This window comes from Taudactylus pleione, unplaced genomic scaffold (genome assembly GCF_031769625.1).
Source record: "Taudactylus pleione unplaced genomic scaffold, aTauple2 ptg001716l, whole genome shotgun sequence".
NCBI lineage: Eukaryota > Metazoa > Chordata > Amphibia > Anura > Myobatrachidae > Taudactylus > Taudactylus pleione.
The window spans coordinates 439,745-465,039 of record NW_028286113.1 but is presented as its reverse complement, the minus strand read 5'-3'; the positions used below and the strand labels follow the sequence as shown (position 1 = coordinate 465,039).

General features: G+C 41.9%; 1 protein-coding gene across 2 annotated transcripts; it reads left to right on the top strand.

The window, feature by feature from the left end:
* Positions 1-669: 669 nt before the first annotated feature.
* LOC148439548 (uncharacterized) lies at positions 670-25,074 on the top strand. 2 transcript variants are annotated; one of them, XM_088464602.1, is made up of 3 exons: positions 670-755; positions 11,906-11,972; positions 20,616-25,074. In XM_088464602.1, the coding sequence occupies exons 1-3, from the start codon at positions 693-695 to the stop codon at positions 22,739-22,741; spliced, it is 2,256 nt and encodes a 751-aa protein (XP_088320728.1). In that variant the 5' UTR covers positions 670-692; the 3' UTR covers positions 22,742-25,074. The 2 variants fall into 2 exon arrangements, with proteins under 2 accessions (XP_088320728.1, XP_088320729.1); XM_088464603.1 differs by having other exon boundaries at positions 672-748.
* Positions 25,075-25,295: the final 221 nt, after the last annotated feature.

Below are 25,295 nucleotides of genomic sequence, written 5' to 3'. Positions count from 1 at the left end.
GTAGAGGAGGACGCGGGTTATGCTGGGCGGGTAGAGGGGGACGCGGGTTATGCTGGGAGGGTAGAGGAGGACCCAGGTTATACTGGGCGGGTAGATCGGGACGCGGGTTATACTGGGCGGGTAGAGGGGGACGCGGGTTATACTGGGAGGGTAGAGGAGGACGCGGGTTATACTGGGAGGGAAGAGGGGGACGCGGGTTATACTGGGCGGGTAGATCGGGACGCGGGTTATACTGGGAGGGTAGAGGAGGACGCAGGTTATACTGGGAGGGAAGAGGGGGACGCGGGTTATACTGGGCGGGTAGAGGGGGACGCGGGTTATACTGGGAGGGTAGAGGAGGACGCGGGTTATACTGGGAGGGTAGAGGGGTACGCGGGTTATACTGGGCGGGTAGATCGGGACGCGGGTTATACTGGGAGGGTAGAGGAGGACGCGGGTTATACTGGGCGGGTAGAGGAGGACCCGGGTATTACTGGGAGGGTAGAGGAGGACCCGGGTTATACTGGGGTAACCCCTCAGGGCCGCGGCCGCCATGAACCACGAGGGGGCAGCACCGGCCACAGTCACTGTTATCCCGATGTGACAGAGAGATTCCCATAGACGTCACGTGACAGCAGAGAACCCGGAAGTGCGGTGGAACGCAAACAGGAAGTGACAGAGGGGAAGTACAGTAAGTACTTCCGGGTTCCTGAATGGCTGTTCTGGAGCCGAAGAGGGAGAGACTGCGGCCCCGTCCTCATCTATCTGTGTATGGGGTCTGTCCTTATACCTATATAATGTCACTGAGGGGTCTGTCCTGTATATTATATACCTATATTATATATATGATATCACTTAGGGGTCTGTCCTGTATATTATATACCTATATTATATATATGATATCACTTAGGGGTCTGTCCTGTATATTATATACCTATATTATATATATGATATCACTGAGGGGTCTGTCCTGTATATTATATACCTATATTATATATATGATATCACTGAGGGGTCTGTCCTGTATATTATATACCTATATTATATATATATATGATATCACTGAGGGGTCTGTCCTGTATATTAAATACCTGTATTGTATATATGATATCACTGAGGGGTCTGTCCTGTATATTATATACCTATATTATATATATGATATCACTGAGGGGTCTGTCCTGTATATTATATACCTATATTATATATATGATATCACTGAGGGGTCTGTCCTGTGTATTATATACCTATATTATATATATGATATCACTGAGGGGTCTGTCCTGTATATTATATACCTATATTATATATATATATATGATATCACTGAGGGGTCTGTCCTGTATATTATATACCTATATTATATATATATGATATCACTGAGGGGTCTGTCCTGTATATTATATACCTGTATTATATATATATGATATCACTGAGGGGTCTGTCCTGTGTATTATATACCTGTATTATATATATATGATATCACTGAGGGGTCTGTCCTGTATATTATATACCTATATTATATATATATGATATCACTGAGGGGTCTGTCCTGTGTATTATATACCTGTATTATATATATGATATCACTGAGGGGTCTGTCCTGTATATAATATACCTGTATTATATATATATATCACTGAGGGATCTGTCCTGTATATTATATACCTGTATTATATATATATGATATCACTGAGGGGTCTGTCCTGTATATTATATACCTGTATTATATATATATATGATATCACTGAGGGGTCTGTCCTGTATATTATATACCTGTATTATATATATATGATATCACTGAGGGGTCTGTCCTGTGTATTATATACCTGTATTATATATATGATATCACTGAGGGGCCTGTCCTGTATATTATATACCTGTATTATATATATGATATCACTGAGGGGTCTGTCCTGTATATTATATACCTGTATTATATATATGATATCACTGAGGGGTCTGTCCTTATACCTATATGATATCACTGAGGGGTCAGTCCTGTATATTATATACCTATATTATATATATGATATCACTGAGGGGTCTGTCCTGTATGTTATATACCTGTATTATATATATGATATCACTGAGGGATCTGTCCTGTGTATTATATACCTATATTATATATATGATATCACTGAGGGGTCTGTCCTGTATCTGTATTATATATATGATATCACTGAGGGATCTGTCCTGTATGTTATATACCTATATTATATATATGATATCACTGAGGGGTCTGTCCTGTATGTTATATACCTATATTATATATATGATATCACTGAGGGGTCTGTCCTGTATGTTATATACCTGTATTATATATATATATCACTGAGGGGTCTGTCCTGTGTATTATATACCTATATTATATATATGATATCACTGAGGGGTCTGTCCTGTATATTATATACCTATATTATATATATGATATCACTGAAGGAGTTTGTCTTGTATATCATATACCTGTATTATATATATGATATCACTGAAGGAGTTTGTCTTGTATATCATATACCTGTATTATATACATGATATCACTGAGGGGTCTGTCCTGTATATTATATACCTATATTATATATATGATATCACTGAGGGGTCCGTCCTGTATCTGTATTATATATATGATATCACTGAGGGATCTGTCCTGTATGTTATATACCTATATTATATATATATATGATATCACTGTGGGGTCTGTCCTGTGTATTATATACCTATATTATATATATGATATCACTGAGGGGTCTGTCCTGTATATTATATACCTATATTATAGACATGATATCACTGAGGGATCTGTCCTGTGTATTATATACCTATATTATAGACATGATATCACTGAGGGTCTGTCCTGTATCTGTATTATATATATCACTGAGGGATCTGTCCTGTATGTTATATACCTATATTATATATATGATATCACTGAGGGGTCTGTCCTGTATATTATATACCTATATTATATATATGATATCACTGAGGGATCTGTCCTGTGTCTTATATACCTATATTATAGATATGATATCACTGAGGGGTCTGTCCTGTATATTATATACCTATATTATATATATGATATCACTGAGGGGTCTGTCCTTATACCTATATGATATCACTGAGGGATCTGTCCTGTGTATTATATACCTATATTTTATATATGATATCACTGAGGGGTCTGTCCTGTATATTATATACCTATATTATATATATGATATCACTGTGGGGTCTGTCCTGTGTATTATATACCTATATTATATATATGATATCACTGAGGGATCTGTCCTGTGTCTTATATACTTATATTATAGATATGATATCACTGAGGGTCTGTCCTGTATCTGTATTATATATATCACTGAAGGAGTTTGTCCTGTATATTATATATATGATATCACTGAGGGGTCTGTCCTGTATCTGTATTATATATATAATATCACTGAAGGAGTTTGTCCTGTATATTATATACCTGTATTATATATAATATCACTGAAGGAGTTTGTCTTGTATATTATATACCTGTATTATATATATGATATCACTGAGGGGTCTGTCCTGTATATTATATACCTGTATTATATATATGATATCACTGAGGGATCTGTCCTGTGTATTATATACCTATATTATAGATATGATATCACTGAGGGGTCTGTCCTGTATCTGTATTATATATATGATATCACTGAGGGATCTGTCCTGTGTCTTATATACCTATATTATAGATATGATATCACTGAGGGTCTGTCCTGTATCTGTATTATATATATCACTGAAGGAGTTTGTCCTGTATATTATATATATGATATCACTGAGGGGTCTGTCCTGTATCTGTATTATATATATAATATCACTGAAGGAATTTGTCCTGTATATTATATACCTGTATTATATATAATATCACTGAAGGAATGTGTCTTTTATATTATATACCTGTATTATATATATGATATCACTGAGGGGTCTGTCCTGTATATTATATACCTGTATTATATATATGATATCACTGAGGGATCTGTCCTGTGTATTATATACCTATATAATAGACATGATATCACTGAGGGGTCTGTCCTGTATCTGTATTATATATATGATATCACTGCGGGATCTGTCCTGTGTCTTATATACCTATATTATATATATGATATCACTGAAGGAGTTTGTCTTGTATATCATATACCTGTATTATATATATGATATCACTGAGGGATCTGTCCTGTATGTTATATACCTGTATTATATATATAATATCACTGAAGGAGTTTGTCCTGTATATTATATACCTGTATTATATATAATATCACTGAAGGAGTTTGTCTTGTATATTATATACCTGTATTATATATATGATATCACTGAGGGGTCTGTCCTGTATGTTATATACCTATATTATATATATGATATCACTGAGGGGTCTGTCCTGTATCTGTATTATATTTAATATCACTGAAGGAGTTTGTCCTGTATCTACTGTATATTATATACATATTATATTACTCTTGGGCTTTCTTTCTCCCCCCCCCCCCTAGATCTGGCACAAGTGGTAGAACGAGCTAAACATAAAGCTTTGGCTGTTCCCTCAGACAATGTATTAGGTGGTTGTTCTGCCACCATCGATGCTATATCTAATAGGCACATCCGGGTTAATAATTGTTACCGCACGAGTACTACCATCAATCATCTAGCTAAATCCTTCTGGCCAATCATCAGTACTGACGAGGCGTTACTACCATGCAATCATTTCTCTTTGATGTCCTGTTACCGTAGAGACAAGAACCTTAGCGCAGAATGACATCACACAGGCACAACCATGAGAGGTACCTTTATGGGCACCCTAAGTTGGGTTTCTTTAGATGTTCTAATTGCACTACTTGTAGCTACTTACAGATAGGGTTACAGGTGTTACATATAATATACGGTACCATGTAACCTGCACAAGTACGTATACCATCTACGCAATTACCTGTCCACGCTCCAAAATGTATATAGGGAAGGCAGAATGTACCCGTAGAATTGGCATGGCTCACCATCGATCGGCAATTAGGGCAGCTATCGCCACTGGCACTAGTGATCAGCCAATCCGGAGAGCCACCGTTTGTTTGGCTATATATATATATATATATATATATAGCACCTGGAAAGTGTTCATAGCGCGTCACATTTTGTTATGTTACAGCCTTATTCCAAAATGGAATAAATTAAAGTTTTGTCCTCAAAATTCTACACCCAACACCCCATAATGACCCAGTGTAAAAAGTTTTTTTTAAGATGTTTGCAAATTTAACAAAAAAAACCACTCAGGCTCGTATTCAATTTGAAGCGTTAAGTCCGGATCCGCGTTAAGTTACCGCCGCCGACGTCATTATCGCCTGTTTTGGTTTTACCCCGTGTTCAATTTGAAAGACTTTCTGCCTAGGCGGAGTCAATGCGATGTAATAGGCGGTAATGTATCGCCTATGAATGGCTGGCGGAAAAAAGTGTAGAATTGGGGTTTTAGGGTGCAACGTTTGGGGAACCCCCTTGAAACGTTCACACGGTACCCCAAAGGTAATCTGCGTCAAAAAAAACTTAAGGACACCCCAAAAATTGACTTTGAAAAAGGGGCAGGCAAAAAAAAGTTGGGGTACAAACTTAAAAACTAGCGAACTAGACTCTGGGGGGTCCCCAAGTGTTTTTTTTTTTTACTGGTGTTTGCGGCAGGTGGATTTTTCACGATTTTTTTCAAATTCACTTTTTCAACTTTAAATATCCTGACCCCCATTTTCATGTACCCCCAAATTTGCTGGGATAAGTTATTTTCTGGAAAAAATACTCCTGAATACTTTTCAGCATCAGGTATAGAAAACGCTATTTAGCAGCTTTTGAGCCCATTTAAAACACCAAATACCTTCAGCAAGCCAAATCGGGGGGTACCATAGGGAACCCCCATGTCAGAGCATCATATGGGGGGCGACAGGCTGATTTCCCCAAATCTGACAGTACTTTCCGCTTGTTACAGTATCGCCAGGTGCCGTTTACACGCAACTTTCAAATTGAATACGGAGAAAAGCCTGGACGCCTGCGATACTTTAACGCCTGCAAAACAGGCAAAGTCGGCGTTAAGTCCGGGCCACATTAACTTAACGCGGTTCGGCTGAAATTGAATACGGCCCTTAAGCTGCACACACACACACAACGATTTTGTTACCAACGATTTTCTGAACGATTTTCTGTCAGATTATCAGATTTTTTAAAAGTGTAATGAACGATTTTTTTGAACTACAAACGATTTTTGCATATTCCCTTAATGAAGGAAGATCGCTCAGTTGGTCAGTCTGACTAAACTACAAACGTGAACGCGCATAAACGATACTCGTTCATCGGTTTAATTCAGAAAGTGAACGTTTTTTTCAACGATTGAACGATAAACGGTATCGTTATCGATAATCGTTCAAAAAATTGTGTGTGTATGCACCTTAAGAAATCTCATGTACATAAGTATTCACAGCCTTTGCCATGAAGCTCAAAATTGAGCTCAGGTGCATCTTGTTTCCACTGATCATCCTTGAGATGTTCCTACAGCTTAATTGGAGTCCACCTGTGGTAAAATCAGTTGATTGGACATGATTTTGAAAGGCATACACCTGTCTATGGGCCTGATTCAGACCCGGGTTGATGGTGGCCCAGAGCGCATGCGCACGACGGAGCCTGCTCCGTCATGCGCATGCGCGAGACCCGGATAGCGACGGGCAAGCCTTCGCTCCGTGTCTCGCACCAAAGGGGGCATGCTGTTGATGTTGAGTGACAGCACGCCCCCTTTGGTGGGCAGGCTGGGGGAGTGGCTGCCCAAACGGAGGCGTTCCCATGTGAATGCCTCCGTTTGGGGGCGGCCCCACTGAGTGATGTCAGTGTGAGAGATTTCGGCTCTGTTAGAGCCGAAATCTCTCTGGGGCTTGCGGCCACAAGACCCTACCACAAGGGTCTCGTCGCAAGCCCGATGGTCACAATGGTCTTGACCATCGCGACCATCTTCTTGGCCGCTCGCTATAGCTATGGGTGGTCACCCACAGCTATGCGAGCGGCCAGGAGGCCGTTCTAAAACAGAAATAGCCCGGCCCTGATTCAGAGCGAGCGCTCTGTCAGACCGCCCGGCTCTGAATCAGGGCCTATATACGGTCCCACACGTGACAGTGCATGTCAGAGCACAGACCAAGCATGAAGTCCAAGGAATTGTCTGTAGACCTCCAAGACAGGATTGTCTCGAGGCATAAATCTGGGGAAGGGTACAGAAAAATATCTACTGCTTTGAAGGTCCCATATATAATATATATACTGCCATTCAAAAGTTTGCTAGACAATTTTGTGTTTTACATGAAAACTGACTTATTTATCAATATGATTTGCACAATGAATAGATCATATAGTGAAGACATTGACAATAATGATTTTTATTTGAAATAATAATTTTGTCCTTCAAACTTTGCTTTCGTCACATAATGCTCCTTCTGCAGCAATTACAGCATTACAGACCTTCGGCACCTAGCTGTTACTTTGTTGAGGTAATCTGAAGAAATGTCGCCCCACGCTTCCTGAAGCACCTCCCACCCCACGCTTCCTGAAGCACCTCCCACCCCACGCTTCCTGAAGCACCTCCCACCCCACGCTTCCTGAAGCACCTCCCACCCCACGCTTCCTGAAGCACCTCCCACAAGTTGGATTGGCTTGATGGGCACTTCTTGCGTACCATACGGTCAAGCTGCTCCCACAACAGCTCAATGGGGATGAGATCTGGTGACTGCGCTGGCCACTCCATTACAGACAGAATACCGGCTGCCTGCTTCTTCCCTAAATAGTTCTTGTATAATTTGGAGGTGTGCTTTGGGTCATTGTCGTGTTGGAGGTGGAAATTGGCTCCAATCAAGCGTTGCCCACAGGGTATGACATGGCGTTGCAAAATGGAGTGATAGCCATCCTTATTCACAATCCCTTTTACCTTGTACAAATCTCCCACTTTACCAGCACCAAAGCAGCCCCAGACCATCACATTACCTCCACCATGCTTGACAGATGGCGTCAGGGACTCTTCCAGCATTTTTCTCTTGTTCTGCGTCTCACAAATGTTCTGTGTGATCCAAACACCTCAAACTTCGATTCGTCTGTCCATAACACTTTTTCCAATCTTCCTCTGTCCAATGTCTGTGTTCTTTTGCCCATATTAATCTTTTCCTGTTATTGGCCAGTCTCAGATATGGCTTTTTCTTGGCCACTCTGCCTAGAAGGCCAGCATCCCGGAGTCGCCTCTTCACTGTAGACGTTGACACTGGCGTTTTGCGGGTACCATTTAATGATGCTGCCAGTTGAGGACTTGTGAGGCGTCTATTTCTCAAACTAGAGACTCTAATGTACTTATCTTCTTGCACAGTTGGGCACCGGGGCCTCCCACTTCTCTTTCTACTCTGGTTAGAGCCTGTTTGTGCTGTTCTCTGAAGGGAGTAGTACACACCATTGTAGGAAATGTTCAGTTTCTTGGCAATTTCTTGCATGGAATAGCCTTCATTTCTAAGAACAAGAACAGACTGTCGAGTTTCACATGAAAGTTCTCTTTTTCTGGCCATTTGGAGAGTATAATCGAACCCACATATGTGATGCTCCAGATACTCAACTAGCTCAAAGGAAAGACAGTTTTATAGCTTCTCTAATGAGCAAACCCGTTTTCAGCTGTGCTAACATAATTGCACAGGGGTTTTTAAGGGTTTTCTAATCAGCCATTAGTCTTCTAACGTGCTTAGCAAACACAATGTATCATTAGGACACTGGAGTGATGGTTTCTGGAAATGGGCCTCTAGACACCTATGTAGATATTCCTTTAACCACTTAACTGACAAATTATTTTTCCAAAAAACGCTCCAAACTTTTTATGATTGAATTAGATAAAGAACATAATTTTAAACGTATCCATCACTATTATATTTGAAAATTATTTTTTTTTTTAAAACACCGTATACCATAAAATAGCAATTTTTATGTTATACTGTAGTGATGACCATTGACAGCTGTACCATCGATGGTTCAATCATCGCTAGAAGCCATCAATTGCTTAGCGATTGGTCGAGATCTGTGTAGACCACAACTGCCGATGTTTCCTAAACATCGATTGATGTTTGCCATCGATGGTGCAACATTGATGGCCACCATTAATGGCAAACCACTTGTTTTCAGTCAGACCATCGATGGTTTGCAAACCAACGATGGTCGGTTGCCATCCCTAATCAGAGGCTCTGCGATATCTATTGATACATATACCTGTGTGTGTGTGTGTGTGTGTGTATATATATCTTTATCTATATATATATATATGTGTGTGTGTGTATATATTATACACACACACATGGAACAGTAATAATATATATATTATATCTGTATGTATGTGTGTGTGTATATATATATATATATGTATATATATATGTGTGTGTGTGTGTGTGTATATATATATATATATATATATATATATATATTATATCTGTGTGTGTGTGTATATATATATATATTTATTCTGCCCGGCAGGCAAGCTCTTCGACTGGAGTTTTTGAATTGTGTCCGGCAGAGCTGATGGACTTTGGAATGGATACATCCTCAGTCACCGTCGCACAGCCATATTCTTGCCTAGCTCAGTGCTGTAGATGGCCCGGGTTGTAGCTTTTCTGCATTAGATGTCATCCCGTTTGGATATCCGTTTAGAAAGGTATCTAACTCCACTTCCTTACAAAAAGAGGTGAAAGCCTGTGCTGAGGAGCAATAGTTTGATCACAACGGATGTTTCTCAGAGGAAGTTTCTTGGGTATTCCCAAGTCTACTATTCGGTACTAAGGAGGCAGCCTTGGAATCTGCTAAAAACTTGCTTGGCTTCACCTTACTTATGAAGGTGCGATTCTTTGAACAGATGGTGTATTTGTTCCTGCTGCAGACTCGTGCTGGTTATGGCAGGAATATATTCTACCAGAGAAGAATGTGCTTCCAGTGCGAGCTAGTAGGTGGGCTTGCCTTATTCTAGGTTGGTGTCATTTACACACTCAACTGGTTAGAGATATGCTTGCCACAGTAGGTACAGATTGTGGACATCATATCCTGAAGCTTAAGGCCTAGTCGTTGGCAGCCAACGCAAGTTCTTTGTAATGCTTATTTTTACAGTTCTTGTTCCTATTTGGACCATAATCAAGTGACCGGTGGTAAAAGCACCAAACTCGGTCCATCATCTTGGTCTTTTGTAAAGGTCTTTGAGCATTCTCTGATTAATTGGGAAAATCTGGCTTTTGAAACTAATAAAAGTCCCCCGATATTTTCATGGTGACCATCCGGACTACCCATCCAGGTTATGTTTTTTCCCCTTTCCTTTTTTTCACATATTTTGTTGAAGGTTAGGTAGGAGGCTGACAAACTGGCGCTATCAGTGTGATCTATCTGCAACCTGTGAGGCCTACTTGGGACTGGAAACCTTGGACAGTTGTAGTTAATGGCAGCAACATTGGTACCTACAAAAAGTTATAGTGCATGTTGACTCATGCAAGAAAAGTTTTAGAAGGGTTTGCAGATGATTTTGAGGGGTTACCATCTCCCTCATAACAGAATAGTTTGGGATATCCCCTTTGTGAGTTTTTGCCCCCATTTTGCCTTTGACAAATTCTGACAGTCTCCTTGTTGATATCACTCTTACCTGTATTTGTAAGACATGGACCTAATTAGTCATTAGTGGCATTCAGTCACAGTGACAATAATAATAAAACAGGGACTTGACTGGGGAGTGAACATGATATATATTTAATCCTAAGATTGAAAAAGACACAGGTCCATTGTGGTGACCTAGAAAGACAATAATACAAAACAAAACCCTAATGTGACTGTTGGCAATTTAGCTTCAATAGTTGGTCCTTCTTCAAAGGTGAGAGGTGATTGCTGGGAATAGGACATTATACAGTAACACCGGGGGATGTTTCTGGGGGGTTTGACTAGAGAGGTGACTGCTGGGAATGGGACATTATACAGTAACACCGGGGGATGTGTCTGGGTGATGACCGGAGAGGTGACTGCTGGAAAGGGGACATTATACAGTAACACCGGGGGATGTGTCTGGGTGATGACTGGAGAGGTGACTGCTGGGAATGGGACATTATACAGTAACATCAGGGGATGTGTTTGGGTGATGACTGGAGAGGTGACTGCTGGGAATGGGATATTATACAGTAACACCAGGGGATGTGTCTGGGTGATGACTGGAGAGGTGACTGCTGGGAATAGGACATTATACAGTAACACCAGGTGATGTGTCTGGGTGATGACTGGAGAGGTGACTGCTGGGAATAGGACATTATACAGTAACACCACTAAGCGGCGGGTTGTAAATCCTGGCGGTTTCTAAATGACACCAAAACATCCGCTTAGTAATTTTAGCTCTGTTCTATTCTGTTCTACAATGTGTTTTGACGGCGGTTTTGTCCTTACTAAATCTGTGGATAGCAAAACCGCAGCCAAACCACCACCAAGCCGCTGGGGTTTAGAACACGCCGCTTAGTAAGTTTTGCCCTAATTCCGTATTTATACAGACCTGCTTATACAAACACCTCTTACGTCAGAGAGACTCACTACAGTCATCTCATTGGTAAACTCTCAGGGCAGGGCCCTCCGCCCTTTGGTCTTTTCTGTTCACCCTCCCAGGGCACTGACTCTTTGACTGCTGTTGTTGTTATGTCACCCAGCTGTGTAGACATTGATTGATTCCCGACCCGTACTGTTTGGATGTATTGTTAGTTTCCCAGTTCAGCACTACAGACACTTTGCGGCACTATATAAATAAAAGATGCTAATAATAATCCTAGGGCATGAGACTACTCTGATACTAATACGTATCCTTGCGGGATAAGGTCCATGTGTCTTACCTGTGTTCTTTCCTCTCATCCAGAAAATGGAGCCTTCAGAAGAACCTGAGGATCGGTACATAAAAGGCCACCGCCTGACCAGGTCACTTGGTAAGCGCCTTCCTCTCCTATCTTACTATAAAAGTGAACATAAGTATCAGATGAAAGAGCTTATTCCCCTCTAGTCCCATGCACTAATCCTGATTTATACTTTAGGGACATCTTAATAAGCTATTGGGAAGAGTTCTGTATTACTTTTAACTCCAGGTAATCGCCACTTATTTATTCTAAACTGGAGGTAATTTAAAAAAAAAAAAAAAATATGGAGTTAATTTGCCTACAGTTTAAAGACCATTTACCTCCACTTTCTACCCTCCCCAGCAATGTAGAAAATTTTCTGTGAAAAATTTATTTTTTTATTTTTTTTTTTTTACTGCAAACACAAAAACATCTTTCAGGACTTGTTATAAATGACAGATATTTTATTTGTCATTTATTTTATTTTTCATAAGAAATCTTTAACTCTCATCTTAAATATGTCTAGAAAAAGGAAATTTTTTTTTTTTTTTAAAGCTTCATTTCTTTACTTTATAGACACATTTTTAAACATTAGATTTTCAAAAGCAAAAGCTGCTTATTCCGGTAAGTAGTAATCCCCTCGCTGCGGAAGCTTTCCCCACTACTGTGCTGAACAGATTTTGGAACTGGTCAATTTCCTACATCAACATCAGTCATTTTACCAACAGAATTTGTCAGAAAATACCATTAGGTTGTTTATACCTACTGCCACGGGGGGGGGGATTCTATTCCCGATGTTGGCACTACTGTAAATGGTCAGATATGTGTGCTGCTGGGCATCGCACTTCCAGGAGAATTGAATCCCCCAGTAAAGAAAATGTACCAAAGACTACTAAAAAACCAAAAGGATTTTTTTTTTATATTAAAAAAAATTACAAAGTGAACTTAAAGCTAACGTAAGTATTGTTCATTCTGATATTTAGTAGAAATACGTTTGGCATTAATCTTCCTTTCAAAAACAGCAACGAAAAACAAACAGAATCTATAGGCACAGGTTTTCATAAACCTATTTTTTATTTTAAATTGCACTTGAAAATGTATAATGTGTAAGTATAATAGAAGTGGTCCAACAAAGCTCACCATTTTGAAAACTGAAAGAATTCTGTCTGTTTCTGAAGAGTGGTTGGTCGGCCGGTGTTCCAACTCGAAAAAACAGGAAACCCAACTGATATAATAACAAGATTACAGAAAAATTGTCCAATTCAACCATGCATGGAACTGTAAATCTGGGCACACAATCCTCCTGCCATGCTGGGCTTCTTCCCATGTACACAGTCTTGATCAGCATGTTCCTGATAACATGGAGTACAACAAGGGTTACCAAACAGGACTAGAACCTCATAAGCAAGTCTCCATGTACATCATACCGCAAAACTGCCCACACCTCTTGTGACCTTCACCTATAGCATCTGTCATTCACATAGAACACCTGTCTTCTCCAGTACTTGCTTGTCCCCAGGACTAAAACTGGAGTTAGTGAAACATCACTTGATAAATTACTACTAGGATCAGGATATAGTTTTATTTATAAGGTTCCACAAAGTATCCGAGGTGCCGGGAATAATCACAGAAACCATAAAACACCAGATGACTAAACTGATTGTACCACAACGGGGCACCAGATTATATGCAGGATTCAGTATCAATGATAACCAGCATGCAAAGCCAGGAATAACAGAATCAGGTGTCACAGCAGGAGGTAATCCAGGTGGAATAGAATGAGCAAGGTAGAGGTACGCTGGCAGTGGTCAGTTCAGGCAGCAGACAATAAGCAGAGGTGGGGTATACAGGCATTGGTCAGTTCAGGCAGCAGACAATAAGCAGAGATGGGGTATACGGGCATTGGTCAGGTCAGGCAGCAGACAATAAGCAAAGATGGGGTATACAGCCATTGGTCAGGCCAGACAGCAGACAAACAGAGATGGGGTATACAGGCATTGGTCAGGTCAGACAACAGACAATAAGCAGAGATGGGGTATACAGGCATTGGTCAGGTCAGGCAGCAGACAATAAGCAGAGATTGGGGTATACAGGCATTGGTCAGGTCAGGCAGCAGACAATAAGCAGAGATTGGGGTATACAGGCATTGGTCAGGTCAGGCAGCAGACAATAAGCAGAGATTGGGGTATACAGGTATTGGTCAGGTCAGGCAGCAGACAATAAGCAGAGATGGGGTATACAGGCATTGGTCAGGTCAGGCAGCAGACAATAAGCAGAGATGGGGTATACAGGCATTGGTCAGGTCAGGCAGCAGACAATAAGCAGAGATGGGGTATACAGGCATTGGTCAGGTCAGACAGCAGACAATAAGCAGAGATGGGGAATACAGGCATTGGTCAGTTCAGGCAGCAGACAATAAGCAGAGATGGGGAATACAGGCATTGGTCAGTTCAGGCAGCAGACAATAAGCCGAGATGGGGAATACAGGCATTGGTCAGTTCAGGCAGCAGACAATAAGCAGAGATGGGGTATACAGGCATTGGTCAGTTCAGGCAGCAGACAATAAGCAGAGATGGGGTGTACAGGCTTTGGTCAGTTCAGGCAGCAGACAATAAGCAGAGATGGGGTATACAGGCATAGGTCAGGCAGCAGACAATAAGCAGAGATGGGGTATACAGGCAATGGTCAGGTCAGGCAGCAGACAATAAGCAGAGATGGGGTGTACAGGCTTTGGTCAGTTCAGGCAGCAGACAATAAGCAGAGATGGGGTATACGGGCATTGGTCAGGTCAGGCAGCAGACAATAAGCAGAGATGGGGTATACAGCCATTGGTCAGGCCAGACAGCAGACAAACAGAGATGGGGTATACAGGCATTGGTCAGGTCAGACAGCAGACAATAAGCAGAGGTGGGGTATACAGGCATTGGTCAGGCAGCAGACAATAAGCAGAGATGGGGTATACAGGCATTGGTCAGGTCAGGCAGCAGACAATAAGCAGAGGTTGGGTATACAGGCATTGGTCAGTTCAGGTAGCAGACAATAAGCAGAGATGGGGTATACAGGCATTGGTCAGGTCAGGCAGCAGACAATAAGCAGAGATGGGGTATACAGGCATTGGCCAGGTCAGGCAGCAGACAATAAGCAGAGGTTGGGTATAGAGGCATTGGTCAGGTCAGGCAGCAGACAATAAGCAGAGATGGGGTATACAGGCATTGGTCAGGTCAGGCAGCAGACAATAAGCAGAGGTTGGGTATAGAGGCATTGGTCAGGTCAGGCAGCAGACAATAAGAGATGGGGTATACAGGCATTGGTCAGGTCAGGCAGCAAATAAGCAGAGATGGGGTATACAGGCATTGGTCAGGTCAGGCAGCAGACAATAAGCAGAGGTGGGGTATACAGGCATTGGTCAGGTCAGGCAGCAGACAATAAGCAGAGATGGGGTATACAGGCATTGGTCAGTTCAGGCAGCAGACAATAAGCAGAGATGGGGTATACAGGCATTGGTCAGTCCAGTCTGTCTGTACCAGGATTGCCGGATCTTGGACTTCTCTGACCATCATCCACATCCTTCTGGTCTCTACCATAGCTTGCCTCTCCTCATCCATGGCTTTGGTCTTCCTACATCTGGTATCGGATGTAGCTGGATCTTTCCCCACAGTGACTGGACGGCTGATGAACTTAGCTGTGTCCTTCGGACTATTCGATATCTGTTCATGGCATTCTCCTCTACTGTGGCTGCCCCGGATTCCTATTGCCACTACTGTTGTACTACTAAATGCATTTTATCTTCTGCTTCTGTTGGCATTTTGTCACTTTGCCTGTAACTGGCGCCATATTCTCCTATACCCTCCATCTAGGTGTTACCATCAATCCGTAGACTACAAACCATCACTGGTGTGGTTTTGCTTACTCTACCTGCACTTAGTATACACTCTCATTCTGCTCTGTCCCATTTATCCTCCTCCTCGCTATTAATTCAGCTTACCCTCTGATTATATTTCTATCATCACAACTGCAGCTTACTTAGTCCTGGCTTCGGCCTAGACAACTGCCATCTGCTCCCCTCCCCTCACTCGTCTTTTCACACTGAAATCTATCATGAATGCTGTCGCGGGTTTCATTTAGCTTATTTGCTTTACTCTTTGTCGCCTTCTCCCCTCTGCAAACTGCTCCACAACCGCCACAGAATTCAGCCCTCAATCATTCACGTCTTCCTCAGTCTCCGATCTGATTTCTGGCCACACACTCCCAGCCTCTCTGCTCCTCTATAGAACGCTGCCTCACGCAAATATCGCCTCCTCCACTCCCACGTCCAGGATCTGTGCTGCCACCTAACCTGGAACTCACTACTTTGCCCCATAAGTTTTTTTTCCTACCTCCGCACCTTCCGCCAACCTCAAGACTCCATTCTTTATACATTTGTGTCAGTCCTCGTAGCTCTCTACTCAGTTTCTCTGACCTCCGTCTACCCTTTCTTTTAGTTCACCCTTCTTGTTACACTGTAGGCCCTCCTCCTAGCACTATCCCTGACAATAGTGGACATATACCTTTCAGTTATAACATAAAAATCACTGACTGGTGAAGTGAATAACATTACAATGGCTCCTTATAAGATGAGGGACATATTGTCAGAAAGTTAACACTCTTTTCTTGAAGTTGATTTGTTGGTCAAGCGTAAGGATCTGAGCGACTTTGACAAGGTCCAAATTGTGGTGGCTAGATGACTGGGTTAGAGCATATACAAAACGTCCGGTCTTGTGGGGGGTGTTCCCTGTATACAATGGTTAGTGCCTACCAAAACTGGTCCAAGATAGGACAACCAGAAACTGGCGACGGGGTCATGGGTGTCCCAGGCTCATTGATGCACGTGGGGAGGGAAGGCTAGCCCAGCTGGTCCTATCCCACAAAAGAGTTACTGTAGCACAATTTGCTGAGAACGTTAATTCTGGCTCTGATAGAAAGATGTCAGGGATAGGTATGGGATCCCGGCAGTCAGAATCCCTAGTGCCTAAACCCAGCCCTCCCCCCCCTAACCTCAGTACTTACCATCAGGATGCTGTCCCTGGGATTTTGACAGGTGTTGAGATTCCGGCATTATAACGGTCGGGATTTTGACCGGATCCCAGAGGTCAGAACACACAGAGCATCACAGCTTGGTCAGAGTGCCTATGTTGACCACAATCCACCGCTGTTGGACTTGTGAGCTTTAGAACTGGACCATGGAGCAATGGCAGAAGGTGGCCCGGTCTGATGAAATCGCGTTTTCTTTTACATCTTGTGGACAGCTGGTGAGTGTGTGTCATTTACCTTGGGAAGAGAATGAACCAGGATGCTCTAAAGGAAGAAGGCAGCCGGCAGAGGCAGTGTGATGCTCTGGGCAATGTTCTGCTGGGAAACCTTGGGTCCCGACATGTTGACACGTACCACTTACCTAAACATTGTTGCAGACCAAGTGCACCCCATCATGACAACGGAATTTCCTGATGGCGGTGGCCTCATTCAGCAGGATACTGTGTCCTGCCTCACTGCAAACCTTGTTCAGGAATTTTTTTTTTACACAATCTGTTTTTTTTGAAAGAGGACCAAACATATCCAAGTAAAATACAGAAAAGAAATGGAGTGGATACAGTTAATAACAGTAAATTATTCCATTCCGAATAATACAAATCGATTCATAATCTAATATAAAAAAAAAAACCCTCAATATTACTATACAATAAATCAATAAGAAAACCAGAGTAAGAAAAATAAAAGAAAATTTTGACCAGAAAAAAGGAAGGAAAATCGGGGAAGGAAAGTCTGAGGGAAAAGGGGGATTTAGCAGATTGAACAAAAGAGAACACATTCTAAATGGGGTTACTCCAACACATCTTCAGAGAGAGCGCAAATATACAATACTTAATTGCCTCCTTAAAAAAAAAAAAGGGAAAAACAAACCTGAAGTCATGAAAAAACAGATACAGAAACATTATGCGGCCCATTAAACTTGGAGTATTGTGCGGAATTTTTGAACAACAGCCAGGGAAGCCAGACATCTGTAGAGTCGGTAAGATTATCGTTAGAAAAATATATAATATCCTCCATATCCCTGTAATAATCTATTCTCTTAAACCAGTCTTTGATGGAGGGAGGGGAGGTAGATTTCCACAAAACAGGTATGACAGCTTTAGCCGCATTGTTTAAATGCCTCAATAAAGAATTTTTGTAGGAAGCCGTGGAAGATGAGGTTATATTTAAAAGTCAGAAACCCGGGTCTCTAGGGACTTCTCCTCCAAGTATTAATTTAGAACACTCAAACACATTTAACCAAAATGGGATTAGAGAGGGACAGTCCCACCATATATGGAGCATGCTACCCAGAGCAGAGTTACATCTCCAACAGGTTTTTGTTACCTGTGGAAACATTTTATTTAAAATTACGGGATATCTATACCAGCGTGATATAACTTTATAAAGAGTTTCAAGAGTAGCTATGTAGGAGGAACTGGCAAAAGTGTTATTAAATACTAACTCCCAATCAATGTCTTGAACTTTGTCATGGAATTCTTTTTCCTAAACTTTAGTAAATACCGGGGGTAATTCGAACAGAGTAGCAATAATTAGTGAATATAATGTAGATAGAGTATGAGACGGCGTTTGAGAAGCTGAACATAAGGATTCAAATAAAGTGGGATATCTATTAAGATCAGAAAGCTTACATGAGGTGGAAATAAAATGTCGTACCTGAAGGTATTTCCAGAAATCAGACTTGGGTAAGTTCCACTATTCTTGGAGCTCTACAAATGGACGCACCCCTGACGAACCAACCAACTTACCTAATCTAAAATGGCCCTCAATTAACCAACTTTGAAAGGACCGTGAGGAGTGTTCCGGAGAGAAATCAGAGTTGCCCAGGAAGGAAGGAAGTTTCTTCAAACAACGTAATGTGGGTGTTATAGTGGGGTGTTTACCAGTTGGGAGCTTAGGAAGCCAAGGAACTATTTCTATAGCCTGAGCCAGGCTACTTTCCTCCAACCTAATCCATTGTCTGGAACCTTAGCCCGAGTCCATTCCAGATCTCGATTAAGCATATTAGCATGGTAATAACTAGCGATGTGGGGAAGCTGTAAGCCACCATCTTGTTTACGTCGGTATAGGATAGAATGTTTAAAACGTGGTGTGGAGTTATTCCAGACAAATCTACGAATACTACATTCCATATCAATAAACCATGATGGAGGAATGTGAATTGGAAGGGTTTGCATTAAGTATAGAATCTTTGGGAGGGAATTCATTTTCACCACGTTAATCCTGCCAATCCAGGACAAACGTAAGTTACGCCATTTAGTGAAATCATTACGTATAGTTTGTAATAATGGTGTGAAATTATTCGAGAACAATTGAGATAAATCTTTAGTCAGATATACTCCCAAATATTTAAGTCTAGTAGGGTGCCAGACAAAAGAGAAGGATTGTTTCAAAAAATTTACCAAGGATGGAGGTGCGTTCAAGCTCATAGCTACAGATTTAGAGTGATTAATTTTAAAGTTGGAAAGCCTGCCAAATCTCTGAAATTCTAGTATAAGGTTTGGGAGGGAGGTAGTCGGATTAGTAATCAATGCTAAAAGATCATCAGCGAAAAGGGCTAATTTATATTCCTGACCACCTAATTGGATACCTGAGATATTCGTATTTAATCGAATGGCCCTCGCCAGAGCCTCCATACATAGAACAAATAAAAGTGGGGAGAGTGGGCACCCCTGCCTCGTGCCGTTTGATATAGCAAATGAATCAGAAAGAGACCCGTTTACCTTGATTTTTGCTGTAGGGGTGTCATATAAAGCTAGAATTCTCTGTAAACAAGCAGGTCCCAAACCCAAATGGCGCAAAAGACCTGACATAAACTCCCAGTGAACCCTGTCGAAAGCTTTTTCTGCATCGGTCGATAAAATAATGGACTGAGAAGAAGAGAGAGATGCTTGGTGTATTAAATTGATAACTTTGGTGGTGTTATCTCTAGCCTCACGACCCAAGACAACACCAACCTGGTCATCATGAATCAATTTTAGTTAAAGAGTCCTCAACCGGTTGGCTAGGAGTTTTGCGAAAAGCTTCAAGTCAATGTTTAGTAGTGAAATAGGCCTATAACTAGGGCATAAGGTGGGGTCCTTTACCATCTTTAGGTAGGACATTCAGGAATGGTTTGAGGAACATGACAAAGAGTTCAGGGTGTTGACTAGGCCTCCAATTTCCCCAGATCTCAATTAGATTAAGGGTCTGTGGAATGTGCTGGGAAAGCAAGTCCGAGCCATGGACCCATCATTCTTGGTCCTGCAAGCCTTAATGAATCCTAATCTTCGCTGCTTCTACCCTTTCGCTGTCTTTGGTATTATCATTGTGTTTATGTAATTGTGTCTGTATCACCTTGTGACGCCCTGTAAATAAATGTTGATAATATTATTGTGTATACTGCTTATCTTAGTGTAGCCGCCAGCAAGCTCAGTAAAAACACACAGCAAACACTCTCTAGGCCAGTTTCATTTTGGTTTTTACAAAAATTACATATTTGCAAATTTGTCTCTTCCAGGTCATTGTTGGCCATTGGCTATAAGCGGTGTAATAGTCTGTGTATTGTTCTATGTCTTACCTATAAGACCTATATATAGACTTTCTCGTATTGCTACCTTAGTGGTGTCAGCCTGTTGTATTTGTCTTCTGTTAGTCCCTCTAATCAGTGTTTTCTTGTTCTCTGGACAGATTGGGCTTCGGAGAGAAACACCGCGAGATGTAACAACCGAATTTCATCAGAGGACTATAAAAAGGAAGAACCAAGCGTTATTAAATGTAACCAAGGAAGACGTGCCCGAAACCTAATCGCAGAACCAGTTTCACACATGAAATGTATCCCAGGCTCGCCCACACAGCTCACACTTCCTCAGATTAAGGAGGAATGGGTCTCGTGTGAAGAAGACGATACAAAGGACACAGAGAGTTATTTGCCAGAACAAAACGATGAGGGTTCAGTGTCTCGTGGAGAAGGAAAGCTCGCAGTCACCCTCACAGATCATCCACGGCCTCCACCTGCTCACGTTAATCAGGAAACCGTCTCCTGTCAGAGAGGCCGTCTGGCCAACGCTGCACCCGATGATGACGCACAGTATACAGCTATTCAGATTAAGGAGGAATCGTGTGAAGAAGGTAATGTGATTGTCACCGAAATGTATACACCCAAAGACCATAAGCACCATGTATCTCCCACGCATGCTGAGTCCGCTGCATGTGACCCTCTCCGATACGCTCTGCCTAAGCCCACACAATATACGTCTTACATGAAGGAGGAATCTGATTCGTACGAAGAAGAGACTCTTTCCGATACGGAAGTGCATACCCCTACTGACTATATCCCCGTTATCATTAAGGAGGAGTCGCTCTCATGCGATGAAGACAATCTCACAGACACTGACTACTATAAACCCACGACTGACAGCGATCCAGATTACTCATACCCAGGCGCTAAAGAGTATCCATGCCCTCAGTGCGCAAAGTGTTTTAATACGCCCCTTGAGCTGGCTAGGCACAAGCGCAGCCACTTGCGGGGGAAAACATTTACCTGCTCCGTGTGCGGGAAAATTTTTAGCAGTAAATCCGATTTAGCCAGACACGAGAGAATTCACACGGGGGAGAAGCCCTTTTTATGCTACGAGTGTGGAAAATGTTTTAGTAAAAAATCAGATGTTATTAGGCACGAGAAAATTCACACCGGGGAGAAGCCGTTTACCTGTCCCGAATGCGGTAAATGTTTTAGCCGGGACTCGCATCTTCTTAGACACCAGAGAATTCACACGGCGGAGAAAGCATTTACCTGCTCTGAGTGTGGGAAAATCTTTACGCGGGAAACCCAGCTTATCCGGCACCTGAGAATCCACACAGGGGAGAAGCCCTTTTCATGTTCCGAATGCGGCAAATGTTTCCGCAAGAAATCCGACGTCGTCAGACATGAGAAGATTCACACGGGAGAGAAACCGTTTGTTTGCTCTGAGTGCGGAAAATGTTTTAGCCGCCATTCACATCTCGTCATCCATCGGCGAGTTCACACTGGTGAGAAGACCTTTTCCTGTTCCGAATGCGGCAAAAGTTTCACCCAGTACTCCACCCTTATTTCTCACCGTAGGATCCACACAGGCGAGAAGCCCTTTTCTTGCACAGAATGCGGGAAATGTTTTGCCCAGAAAAGAGATCTCAATAAGCACATGACTTCTCACACTGGCGTCAAGCCGTACCCGTGTTCCGAATGCGGGAAAAGTTTTGTTTTGAAATATGAACTGAGAAAACATGTAAGAATCCATACGGAAGAGAAACACTTTGTGTGCACCGAGTGTGGGAAATGCTTCATCACAAAGTCCGATCTCGTGCGGCATCAGAGAATTCACACCGGCGAGAAGCCCTTCGCCTGTTCGGAATGTGGGAAGTGCTTCAGCCGACATACATATCTAGGGATACATCAGAGGGTTCACACTGGGGAGAAGCCCTTCATTTGCTCTGAATGTGGGAAGTGTTTCAGTCAGCGGACAGCCCTGGCAGCGCACGGGCGGACTCACACCGGTGGTAGACCGTTCGCTTGCTCTGAGTGTGGCAAATGTTTCAGCAAAAAATCTGATCTTCTCAGACATCAGAGGATTCACACAGGCGAGAAGCCGTTCACGTGCCCAGAATGCGGCAAGTGTTTCAGCCGACACACCTATCTCATGATACACAAAAGAATTCACACCGGGGAAAAGCCTTTTCTCTGCTCTGAGTGTGGAAAGCACTTCACCTATAAGTCCCACCTAGTCCGCCATCACCGGATCCACGCAGCTGAAGGAACCTCTCCTTACTCTGAATGAGTAACGTTGTAAATAGGCAAGCATTTTCTTTTATTACTCCTGACGTGGAACATGTACGAAGAAAGCCCCATCTGAGTGGACATTTTTAGGATAGAACAAATGAACACTCGCGGAAGCACTTGATGAGTCCTCAGAATGTCTTGAAGGCCACCACCATGACATCAGAAGTGCTTACAGCAACTTCTTTATTTTAGTCGGTATATCTAGCAATATAGGAAATAGAAACTTGAAATGATTTTGTGTTATGCATGAGTGTTGTCAAACGTACTGTAGACTAATAAGTATTAGGTAGCTGTATTCCACGTGGCAATCCGTAAGGAAATGCAGTGTAGTGGTATGAGGTTGATGTGTGACCATATAGTTTAGTGTGTTGAATTCCACAAGGACCGAACATCTCCCCAACGTTCCAGGAACAGGGGGAGACCTTGGACAATGGGTAAAGCCGTATAAGGTCTCGGTATTTCACATTGTGGCGATTGTTAATCATTGTCAGAAAATGAAATTAAAAAATCATCTTTCACCTAAACAAACATTTCTCCAACTATTTTAGCAGCCTTCATACATACAAATCAATGTACCCGACATTCCCATTCAAGAGACACTTCCTATTTCATGTCCTGAGTAGAACCCACCTAGGTATCTCCTCACCGGAAAGCCCTAGACTAGTCTTGGTGCTTTATATGATTTAATATATCTATGTAATGCTGGGTGGATGGTATAGTCACCATGTATGAAATGGTACTGAAGGCACTGCAATCATTTTCATAATCCGTGTTTGAGAAAACCTCTGTATAACTTTGTAACCACTGGATATAGCTAATGTGTCAATAACATTCACAGGCCCCTTTAGCAACCTATAATGATCTTCGATGAATCGATTTCAGGGTGAACCAGACCTTATCCAGATCTGTGTGAGCCTGATTGAGAAGAAAGTGAAAATATAGTCCCCCTCAGTGGTGTTTTTATTGTATCTGCTTTGTAATGTGCATTGGCCGTAAGTCATGATTTATGGATTGCGGCCAGTAGGAGTTACTGCATCCTGAGGGTTACTGGAATAAATGGCCCATCCCTGCTGTGTTGTAGAAGAGCGTTCTCATGTGTAGAACCCATTATTAGATATGTTTTCAGGCACAAGTGAGACAGGTTTCCTCTGGGCAAGGGGGGAAACTAATGGAACGAGCTTAGAATTTGGCCATATTTCGGGATGAGTACCTGTCCATACCGCCTAGCCTTTAGCAAGCAGCAGGTAGGAATACGTGGTAGTTTTCTGTTTGTCATCAAAAGATAGAAAATCATTTTGAAACCAAATCTAACAAATGAATAATAAAATCCTGTAGTTGTCTCTTGACTCGTAGGTAAAACATAATGAGACTCTTTCTGGTAAACCAGAGGTTCCCAGACCTGGTCCTTAAGGCACCCTAATGGTCCAGGTTTTAAGGATATCCATGCTTAAGCGCAGTTGATTTATTTAGGACTTCAATCAGTTTTATTATACCATCTGTGCACAATCATGGATTTTCTTAAAGCCTGTACTGTTAGGGTGCCTTGGGGATGGAGTTTGGGGACCCCTGTGCTGAACCATTGTTAGGTTGAGTATAAATGTCACAAGCAGTGCTGCCATTTATTTACAGGATACACAACATCGCCAGTGAGCATTTAAGAAAAATGAAAACCCTCCCAGGTTTTGTAGTTGACCCACATTCTAAAGCACTGTCAACACAACATGTCATTTGAAATATACACACACACACACATTTATTTATATATATATACACACACACACACATACATACATACATACATACATACACACACGCAAATATATACATTTTAAAATAATGTTGCTCCATAATTAGTGTCATTTTATGTGTATGTATACAGGTTGTCTCCCATATCCAAATATTCTCAAATACGGAATTATTTTAGCATGACTGAGATGGTGAAACCTTTGCTTTCTGATGGTTCAATGTACGCAAACTTTGTTTAAGGCACAAAATTATTAAAAATAAAGTATAATATTACCTTCAGGCTCTGTGTATAAGGTGTATACGAATTTCATGGATGTACACAAACTTTGTTTGAGTCATAAAATTATTGAAAATATTGTATAAAATGACCTGCAGGCTGTGTGTATATAATACATAAATGCATTCTGTGTGTATATTTGGGTCCCATTCCCAAGATATCTCATTATGGAATGCAAATATTCCAATATCCAAAATACCCCTGGTCCCAAGCATTTTGGATATGGGAGACTCAGTCTGTGGTGTGTGTGTGTGTGTGTGTATGCATGCATGCATGCATGTATGTGTATATATATATATTAGGGATGTGCAGGCTCGGATAGGTTCGAGTTTGCACGTGGAGTTCGGATTTTTCCCTCCAAAAAAACGGAACTCAGAAAGAGGCAAAACGTCATCTTGCATGGACGAACATCATCATTCCTGGTCAAAAGTCCAGGAATGATGATGTTCGTCCGTGCAAGATGACGTTTTGCCTCTTTCTGAGTTCCGTTTTTTTGGAGGGAAAAATACGAACTCCACGTGCAAACTCG